Raw genomic sequence first — 9885 nt, forward strand, 5'->3', positions numbered from 1 at the left:
GGCAAGTGGGCCTCCAACTCACCTGCCGATCAAGTGTCGGTGCAAAGCTCAGGGCTCCCCTGTTTCTCACTCTATTGTGGCACAGCTATTTTATTTGTAGTGTTTTTCATAGTAAATGAGTCACTGTGTGTGTATATCCATATGAGTGTGTGACAGTGACTGTAGGTGTGTTTTTGTGTAACACAGCAGAGCAGGGACAAATTGTCACAATTATTCCTGCCTTTTGTTGGTGTAAATGTGTGTGTATATTTGAGCATGTGATTGTGTGTGTGTGATTGTGTGCATACAGTTGTCTGCATGTAGTTGTGTGCATATAGTTGTGTGGATATAGTTGTGTGCATGCAGTTGTGTGCATGTAATTGTGTGTGTGTAATTGTGTGCATATAGTTGTGTGCATATAGTTGTGTGCATGTAGTTGTGTGCATGTAATTGTGTGTGTGTAATTGTGTGCATATAGTTGTGTGCATATAGTTGTGTGCATGTAGTTGTGTGCATATAGTTGTGTGCATGTAGTTGTGTGCATATAGTTGTGTGGATATAGTTGTGTGCATGTAGTTGTGTGCATATAGTTGTGTGCATATAGTTGTGTGCATATAGTTGTGTGCATATAGTTGTGTGTGTGTGTAATTGTGTGTGTGTAATTGTGTGTGTGTAATTGTGTGTTACCTTGCTGACACTCTTCTCCCAGTGTAAACGATTGCTTTGCACACTCACTATAATTGGGAGAGGGGGGTTGCTAGTGAGCACACAGGGGGCTGCAGTGAGAGGCGCAGGGAGTTGTTGCTGTGGGTGCAGCCTCCCTTGTCTGTCCCTACTGGAGGTCAGAGATTCACTATAGGCTCTTCCCCTGGCTCTGGGCGGGGAGAGAGGGGTCTCCTACAGAGGTGCAGCAGTTTGGAAAACTTTCAGGCTTGTGTCATTCTCCCTGCAGAGCTGAAGCGGCTCCATGTGATTGGGCACAAACATCTCGGATCTATTTGCCCCCAGTAACCACGGGGACGACAGGAGAGTTGGCACAGTGGATCTTGCCCTGCCCAGAATGGAGTGAGCCTTGAACAGGGCAGATGGGACCCTCGTTGTACCCTGTCCCTCTAACAGAACTGCTGGGAGTGTAAGAAAGGTGCCAGCCTGACGGCATTATTTGTGCATTCAGCGGGTGCCAATCTGCTACAAATACTGGGTGCCCGTGGATGGGGCAAAACTTCAACTTTGTGTCGTTATTGCTGAGCCCCTTGTGAGTGCACCCCTCTACAAACATTCCTGGCAGGGTGCAACTCCACCATTGCTGGGTTCTCTGGGAGGCGACCATTCTGCCACCATCTGTCTGGCACTGTAATAGGAGAACAAGAGTTACGGGGAACAATGCAGCACCCTTTGGAGTTAGGGGGCCATTATTTTGCCCATGATGCGTTTGTGGACCACAGATCCCATCGCTATAGAAGTTTTATGATAGAGGAGATTCTGACTGACCACCAGGACCCCAAAGCTTCTCCGCCTGCTGGGGAGTTGCTAAAGTTTGGGGTGCAAGCACTTCTCTCAGCCAGACCTTATCACAATCATCTAGGTATGTACCCCCCAAACCTCTACCTTCTTAATTCTCTTTGGCCTTCAGTAACGGCTGAGCATTGCCCTGTATCTGAGGTGTGTGCCCCTATGCACATATTGTTCCCAGTTGGGCACTGCCTCTAAAGGGAGATAGGGATACGCCGAAATCTACACACATGGGTGCTGCCCCTATAGAAAAAATCTTTCCCTACTGTAGCCAAGCTGGAACCTGCCCCTACAAACACAGGGGGAAGGAGATTACCTCTATTGCTTCCATTTAGTAAGGAAAAACACAAAGCACGATGCCCAATATCATTTAGGCAAAGGCTCATTGAACATACCGGTAGGTATATTATAAAATAATATAGTAATATATACTGATATAACATATCCATTATAATAACCTGTCGGCATATATCTCTATCAAATACCCACTGTCATAATAATGATATAACCTGCATAGAGGAGAATAAGAATTCCCTCAAATACCCAGTAGCATTATATTTCTAAGAATTAAATAATACCTAGAATGACATTAGTGTGCGAATCTACAGGAATAAATCTATTGGTATAAAAATATGATCTCAAATTATTATTTCCTATTTGCTTCCTGGACATTAACCTATGTGTTCATTTATCTTTAAAAGTAAAGGAAATCCAAGACATAATATAATATAGTAATTAAAGCAACATAAGACTATTACCACTGGCTAAATCATTCCCCTATGCAATAAATACATTCAGGAAGCAGAATACTTCAATTAAGATATTTGCTGTAATAAATTCAGGGCAGAAAATAGAATAATCATCTTTCTCCCTCCTCCCTTTAACTGGATTCTCTTATAACTGTTATTACCTATAGCAATTACAATGTGTCGGGCAGAACTTTTATTTTTAGCTTCGCTTTAAACAAACAAAAAACGTCTGAGAAATCTTTCAAATTTCGTTAGGGATAAAAATGCAGAGACAAAATTGGAATAGATTTATCTTATTTCTTCCACAACCAGTGACTGTAAAAAAAGCACAAGATCTACAAATATAACCGACTGCAACAGATTCACAGATATAAATAGTTATCAGGGTTAATAATTATCCTCCAAATACCTACTGATAGAAGTCTATTCATTAAAGGGCAATTCATAGATGTAACTGATATTTAATCTCTTATTTCCTGGTGAGAATCAATACATTTATTTCTGTTTCATCATTAGTGTTTCATGCAGACGCCTCATTAAGTTTCTTGTTTAAATTCCAGCTCTATATGACGTATAAATAATGTGACTCGGGCAACAGTTAGAACCTAATGCTGAAATAATTACGCCAATCACTTCCAGAAAGTCACTTTTATTTGCTCAAACAGAGGCTGAATCACTCATAATTGTCCGGTAGCATTATTATTATTATTATTATTATTATTATTAGTATTAATTTTTATTTGTATGTAAGATGGGCATACATGTAAAAGAATTGCTTTCATGAGTGTGTTTTTAAATCATCAAATTCAATTGTAAATGTTAAAGTATTAATATTTAAACATATATTTTATAATATTATAAATCTTTCTATGTTCCAACAGTATAAGTAAAATGACAATTTAAATTACACTGGAAAATGACTTTAAAGAAGAAAACAAATGCATTATTGTATATTAATTGGTAATTTTTGATTCAGGAGGTAAAGCTAATTATTATTATTATTATTATTATTATTAGAGTGATCTATATCCGTAGCAGATGTCCAGTGCTATAATATATATGATCTTGCATTTGAAATTAAATAATTTTAACTCTCTCTACTTGTTTCTCTGCATTTTTCTATTTTAGGATTTCCTTTAAACGTGTTCCTTTTGACCCTAAAATAGCATCCAATTCTAGAAAATTATCCCTAGCCGTTGAATAATACTAATGGCCCTGTAATTACTGAATTATTTACCAGAAAAAAAAAAGCAAGCAAATATTCTGGGAAGGAGAAAAAAGTGCAAATTTTTTTTTTAAAATAGTAGAATTCTAGAAAACAAAGAAAGCAGCAAACCAATAAACCTTGTGTATTCAGGCGTTAAAATCTAATTGGATTAGACTTTTTTGTTCTCTAGAAAAATACTATAGATAATATAGATGAGTTTATAGGTGTAAGTTTAGTGAATTTTAATTTATAATAACTATTCTTTTCTCCAGCTTCATTCTGACACTGCAGAACAGGGAAAACATTTATTTCATGGGAAATTTTAAGTAAATTTTAATTACAGGCTTAAACTTCACTAAATTATTCTTTTTTTAATTAATAGGGCTTGGGTTAACAAAAATATGGTATAATTAGACTAAATTATCACATTGCTTGTTTTTTGTTTTTATTAATAATTTGAAAACTTTTAATTTCATAATTTATTATTTTAAGAGCTGTGATACATTTGTTTAAAGGTTTAATATCAAACAGTTTCAGTTTAGAAACGGAGAGTTATTCGGTGACTGTAAAAAGTTGATGATATAAATAAGTGATAAACAATTTTAGAATTTGCAGTTTCATATAAATGTTTCATGATTTTGTTGTTTCAATTCTCCTGAATCTGACATTAAAATAAAGAAATGTGACGTTAGAAACAAACCCTAAGGATAAAATAGCACCAAGAACATTTAAATAACTTTAAGCTCTTGTGGGATTTGCCTGAAATAAAAGTATTGGGGAGCCAGTCAGTGGAACTGCTCTAATAATATATAAATGAAACAATAAGGAAAGGGAAGTCAAACACAGTAGAAGTAGTTTATCAACGATTTTACGATTTCTGTATGAATTTTAGACACAATCCATTTCCAGCCAATGAAAATGTCAATATTTGAAGGAGAGAAGCTAAACATTTACCACAATGAAACCTCCATTGAAACAGATAGAGATGAGATGATTATTCTGTTATTTTAAGACTTCCCCCTGGGTTACGGATTGTGCCGAGGACAAACTTCATTGCGGCTGAATGGGAGAATTTGTACAAGGGATTCCCGAGGGCAGAGAATATTCCCAGGAAGTTTATCTGGGAAATCAACGTCAGGCAGAACTAAAGGGAATTAATGTGGAACATTCAGTCAGATAAAATCAGTGTTTATAACCTTACAAATATTCTGTAAAATGCACATAAGGTCAGTGTTTTTGCTGTGTATGACTATAAACTATAACTCTCAGGTGTCCCACTCATACTGAGTCTCTTTGCAGCATTACTGAAGGCAGAACAAGCGTCGGTTTTCAAGTTCCCCCTGAGTCCACTGTCCTGCCCAGCCTTGGGTTCCCCCATTAGTTCTGCATTGCTCGCCGCTGGCTCTGGACTCCAGGGGGGCTCAGGAGCACCCCATCACCTCCCCTTAGAGCTTCATCTCCGAGGCAAGTTGGAATCCAGCATCTCAGAGCAGGGGAGCAGTAAAGCAAAGAAGGGGCGAAGAAGTCGAACGGTTTTCACTGAACTTCAACTGATGGGGCTGGAAAAGCGTTTTGAGAAACAGAAATACCTCTCTACCCCCGACAGGTTGGTGCATATACCCCGTGTCTCTGCTGCAAGCCCTTAGGGCCACACCTAATACCCCTATCAGTTGTTTTATTAAACTAATCCATGGCCCTGAGTCAGGACTCTCACTAGAGCCAACTCCATGGAATAGTCGAGTATCACAAATTCCCAAAGTGCTGGGTTTAAACTCGTAAACTCTATACACACCCCTGGGCACTGTTAGTGAAGGAACTTTATGGTTATTGTGATGTAAAATGAATATAAGTGATAATGGGGATATGACCAGCCAGGGGAAGTGTTTATTATAGTTGGAGAGGCAGCGAGTGAACAAGCAGAGAAAATGAGGCCTCTCTGTTGGCCAAATTCATCAGTTTCCCCTGAAATGTTCCAATGGGATTGTGTGCCCAGTGCAAAGCACCCTGTCTTTGTATCTATAGAGGGGTCCCCCATGCCCCACAGCTCTATATATGAGGGTTACTGGGAGGGACACTCATTGGGGCTTAACAACCAGGTACATTTCATGCAACTTCAAAATTATATGTAAAAGGGAAAGTCACCTTCAAGGTGGAACATAAAGAGAAAATATATTGTAACAATCGCCTAAAATAAAACAAAGCAGCCCAAAGGGTCTTAGGTTCCTCCATGGTCGCCTCGCTAGCACTCAAAATAAACCCCACCCCCCTTTAAAGATTAATAACATTTTCCAATTGCGGAACAGAGGACAGCGGCCGAGTAACCTAGAGAAGAAGCCGCCATACTGTTTTATTGCTGCAAATGTAAAACCTGTACAATTCCTGTATCTTCATCTTCAAGATCCAGTGATGAATCTGAGCAGAATTTCTACACGTTTGTTTAATTAATATGTAGGTGTGGCTAATTATCCCAATAATGCCCTTCAACTTAAAGTGTGGGGGGGCCCTCCTAATAAATAATTGACACCGATTTGTTACTAATTAGCCTAAATACAAGCAGAGAGGAACATTTGTACCTGTGAGTTTGGCACAATATGTGCCTCTGATTTTTGTTTATTTATAGGGACTTCTATTTCATTTGTTTTAAAGGGAAATATTGTCTACATAAAAATACATCACACCGTCATTATTTTTATATTAATCAATGGAATTTCTATATTAATCAGTGAATGGCTGATCTGAGGACATACACAACATTCTTACCCCATGCTTCTGGGGTCCCCTATCCTTTTATAGTGGGTCTTCTCACAAGAGGCATTAATATGATATATTGGCTCATGGTACTGACTCTCAGACTTGATCTGGGTCCAACAAAGACACCACAGAAAATGGAGCAAAACAGAAATACAAATATGTACAGTAAATGTCACTTTCATGGGATCATTTGTTGAGTCTCTTCCAGAACTAAGAGATTCTTTTTAGTCAGTAATAAACATGTAATGGGGAGATGGGAGAAGTTCGTTATTTTGGCTCCAGTTGCAGTTGGTCTGGGTCCCTGAATAACAATAACCCAGGAACATTGTGCTGTGTTGCAGGATAGACCTGGCGGAATCCCTGGGCCTCAGTCAGCTGCAGGTGAAAACCTGGTACCAGAACCGACGAATGAAATGGAAGAAAATAGTAAGTGATTGTTGTCCAGTCCTATAGCTCAGTCCTGTGTAATGTCAATGAATTAGAATGAACTGCTGCACAGGCTGCAAACGAAACCAGCCGAGCCTCTGCCTTCTGATATATGTGCTGGATACAGTGTGTATATGTGTGTGTATATTACTGTATGTGTGTGTATATTACTGTATGTGTGTGTATATTACTGTATGTGTGTGTATATTACTGTATGTGTGTGTATATTACTGTATGTGTGTGTATATGACTGTATGTGTGTGTATATTACTGTATGTGTGTGTATTACTGTATGTGTGTATATTACTGTATGTATGTATATTACTGTATGTGTGTGTATATTACTGTATGTGTGTGTATTACTGTATGTGTGTGTGATTGTGTATATGTGCATGATGGTGTATACATTTTATGTGTACATATGTGTGTTGAGCTTATCCTTATGTCTGTGCATCTGTCTTTGTGTGTTAATATTATCTCAGTGTTCCAACTCCATATTGTCCCATCATCCATATAGCTAGTCAATTAATATATACACAAATTACAAATACATATAGATATATTTTTTTTAGTAAAGGTCATCAACCTATCATTTATCTGTCATCTATCACCTGTCTGTCATCTATCTGTAATTTACCTGTAATCTATTTATCACCTATCTAATCATGTATTTGTCATCTATATATCTATCTCTCATCCATCTATCTATCATCTAGCTGTCATCTATTATTTATCACCTATCTAATCATGTATTTGTCATCTATCTATCTATCTGTCATCTATTATCTATCTTTCATCTATCTATCTATCTATCTATCTATCTCTCTATCTATCTATCTATCTATCTATCTATCTATCTATCTATCTATCTATCTTTCATCTATCTATCTATTATCTATCTATCTATCTCTCTATCTATCTCTCTATCTATCTCTCTATCTATCTATCTATCTATCTATCTATCATCTATCTATCTATCTATCTCTCTATCTATCTATCTATCTATCTATCTATCTATCTATATATCTATCTGTCATCTATTTATTTGTCATCTATCTATCTAAATATATCATATATCTTTTTTTCATACAGGTATTACAAGGAGGAGGACTAGAATCCCCAACAAAACCCAAAGGGCGCCCCAAAAAGAACTCCATTCCCAGCAGCGAGCAGCTGACAGAGCAAGAAAGGGCAAAGGAGACAGAGAAGCTGACAGAGAGTCTCGACTCAACCTCTGAGGTTAATCAGGAAGAGTAATTAAGGCGCTTAATGACTGTGCCCAGCAGAGACCTAATTAGGAGAACGGCACCAACCCAGGAGGAGCCTGGGGGCCCAAGCAGGAGCCACTACACATCCTCTCCATTAGGAGTATAATGGACTGCTCCACAATCAGCACCAAGAGACTATGGCAGGAGTAATATACATGTAATTGCCCCCAGCCCCTGAGATGCCCCAGCAGACTTAGCTCCTCCCACCAGGTGCACAGAGAGAGGCTCCTCCCCTGAGGTTCAGAGAGACACAGACAGCTCCATGTGCAGCGAGAGACGTTGCCCCACCACTGGGCCCTTTTCCTCTTGGACTTGGAAGACTTTCATTATTCTGGTGTCAGAACGTGGATTTTTGTTTAATATGTGGAAATTGGGACGTTCAGCTAAACCCTGCAGGAATTGCAGGACAAGAAGATGAGGTTCTCAAGGGTTAGTAGAACATTTCTTTCTCCTCCGATGTATTTAATGTATTTGCTTTTCCTTCCCCTGGAAACGCAGAACTGACACTCCTTCCTGTACCAATTCTGCGCCTTTTCTACTTTGCCAACATAAATATCAATATTTAGTTTCTTTGCTCCTTGATTTATTTTTATTTCAAGAGATTGATCCCTTTTAACCCAAACCATTAACCCCTTCAGCTCCTGCGCCGCTCTGCCCACTGCCATCCTTGCCATCACCTCTAATTAACCCCTTGTGGGGTTTTTTAAACTCAAGTTTTGTTGTTGTCGTTGTTTTTTCCACGCCAAGTAATTTTATTTTTGAATAACGTTGCCTTGTTTCCGACAAAATAAATCATTTCAATATTTCTACAATATTCAGAATCCTTTTTTTTAATTTCAATTATTTTTTGTTATCTTACAATGTTCCAATTAAGAAGAAATTAATATCTATATTTATATAAATGATATCAAAGAATAATAAGAGTGCATTGGCTCAGTGGAAATGTTGTTAGTAAATTGAGACATAAATGACCAGTATTTTGGGAAATGTTCCCAAACACAGCAGATTTTGGGGGTTTATCTCTGTTATTTAAATATAATTTTTAAAAATATTTTTGAAATGGTAAATTTTATAATTACATGCTCCATTTAGCTCCAGTGGCGGTTTTTAGCAGCGAAACACTGTTTAAGAATAAGAGGACTTGAAAGCACAGGAGGAAACCAATCTAAATCATTTTTAAAATGTAACCGTTGAGTTTTCAATTTATTTCCAGAAAAAAATCCATTTCACTTATTGTGTTCAGCCCTTCGTCAGGCTCTCATTAGGGCACTGAATACAATACAATTTAGAGATCTAAATCCTGAGGAAAGTGATTTGAGCAGAATCCTGCTGGAATCTTAGCACCCAGGTAGATGTATCTTAAGGAAAACATTTCACAATATCCAAAAAAATGTAAAATCTTGTATAAAAAAAGCCCAAAACTTACAAAACTCGATTTCTTAAAAACAAGAAAAACCAACTTGAATGCAGCAAAATCGTATTCTACTTATTTCTATATATCAAGTGTAGTGATGGGCGAATTTATTCGCCAGGCGCGAATTTGTGGCGAATTTGCGCGATTCGCAGCCAGCGAATAAATTCGCGAAACGCCTGCGAAAATTTGCCGGCGCCAAAAAAATTTTTTTTCGAAAAACGAACGCCGGCGTCAAAAACGAGACGCCAGCGCTGTTTCGTGAATTTTTCGCCGTTTCGCGAATTGCGCGCAAAATCCACTAATTTTTCAGCGAAGCGAAATGGCACAAATTTGCCCATCACTAATCAAGTGTTTTTCAACAAGCCAAACTGAAAAATAGCTTCAAATTTGGAAATACTGCCTAACTCCCATTGTCTTCTACATGAACTCGCCAGCTTTCTAGTAACCAGTTTCTGAATACAGGTATAGGATCTGTTATCCAGAAAGCTCTGAATCATGTGAGGCCCATCTCCCTAACTCTCCATATTAATTAAATTATCCACATTTCTAAAAATGATTTCCTTTTTCTGTGTAATAATA

General features: G+C 37.9%; 1 protein-coding gene across 1 annotated transcript; it reads left to right on the plus strand.

The window, feature by feature from the left end:
• Positions 1-851: 851 nt before the first annotated feature.
• On the plus strand, positions 852-8704 carry barx1.L (BARX homeobox 1 L homeolog). Its single transcript, XM_018240411.2, has 4 exons — positions 852-1564; positions 4747-5053; positions 6540-6624; positions 7717-8704. Exons 1-4 carry the CDS (start codon positions 1363-1365, stop codon positions 7879-7881), a joined length of 759 nt encoding a protein of 252 aa, XP_018095900.1. The 5' UTR covers positions 852-1362; the 3' UTR covers positions 7882-8704.
• The last annotated feature ends 1181 nt before the right edge of the window (positions 8705-9885 follow it).

Source organism: Xenopus laevis, chromosome 4L (assembly GCF_017654675.1).
Source record: "Xenopus laevis strain J_2021 chromosome 4L, Xenopus_laevis_v10.1, whole genome shotgun sequence".
Lineage (NCBI taxonomy): Eukaryota > Metazoa > Chordata > Amphibia > Anura > Pipidae > Xenopus > Xenopus laevis.

What these genes read in the sequence shown, in the direction of transcription:
- barx1.L (XM_018240411.2), top strand. Translation starts at nt 1,363, where the DNA reads ATGCAGCACCCTTTGGAGTTAGGGGGCCATTATTTTGCCCATGATGCG. An exon ending in ACCTTATCACAATCATCTAG is followed by an intron (nt 1,565 to 4,746) that starts GTATGTACCCCC and finishes GTCTCTTTGCAG; the next exon opens with CATTACTGAAGGCAGAACAA. An exon ending in TACCTCTCTACCCCCGACAG is followed by an intron (nt 5,054 to 6,539) that starts GTTGGTGCATAT and finishes GCTGTGTTGCAG; the next exon opens with GATAGACCTGGCGGAATCCC.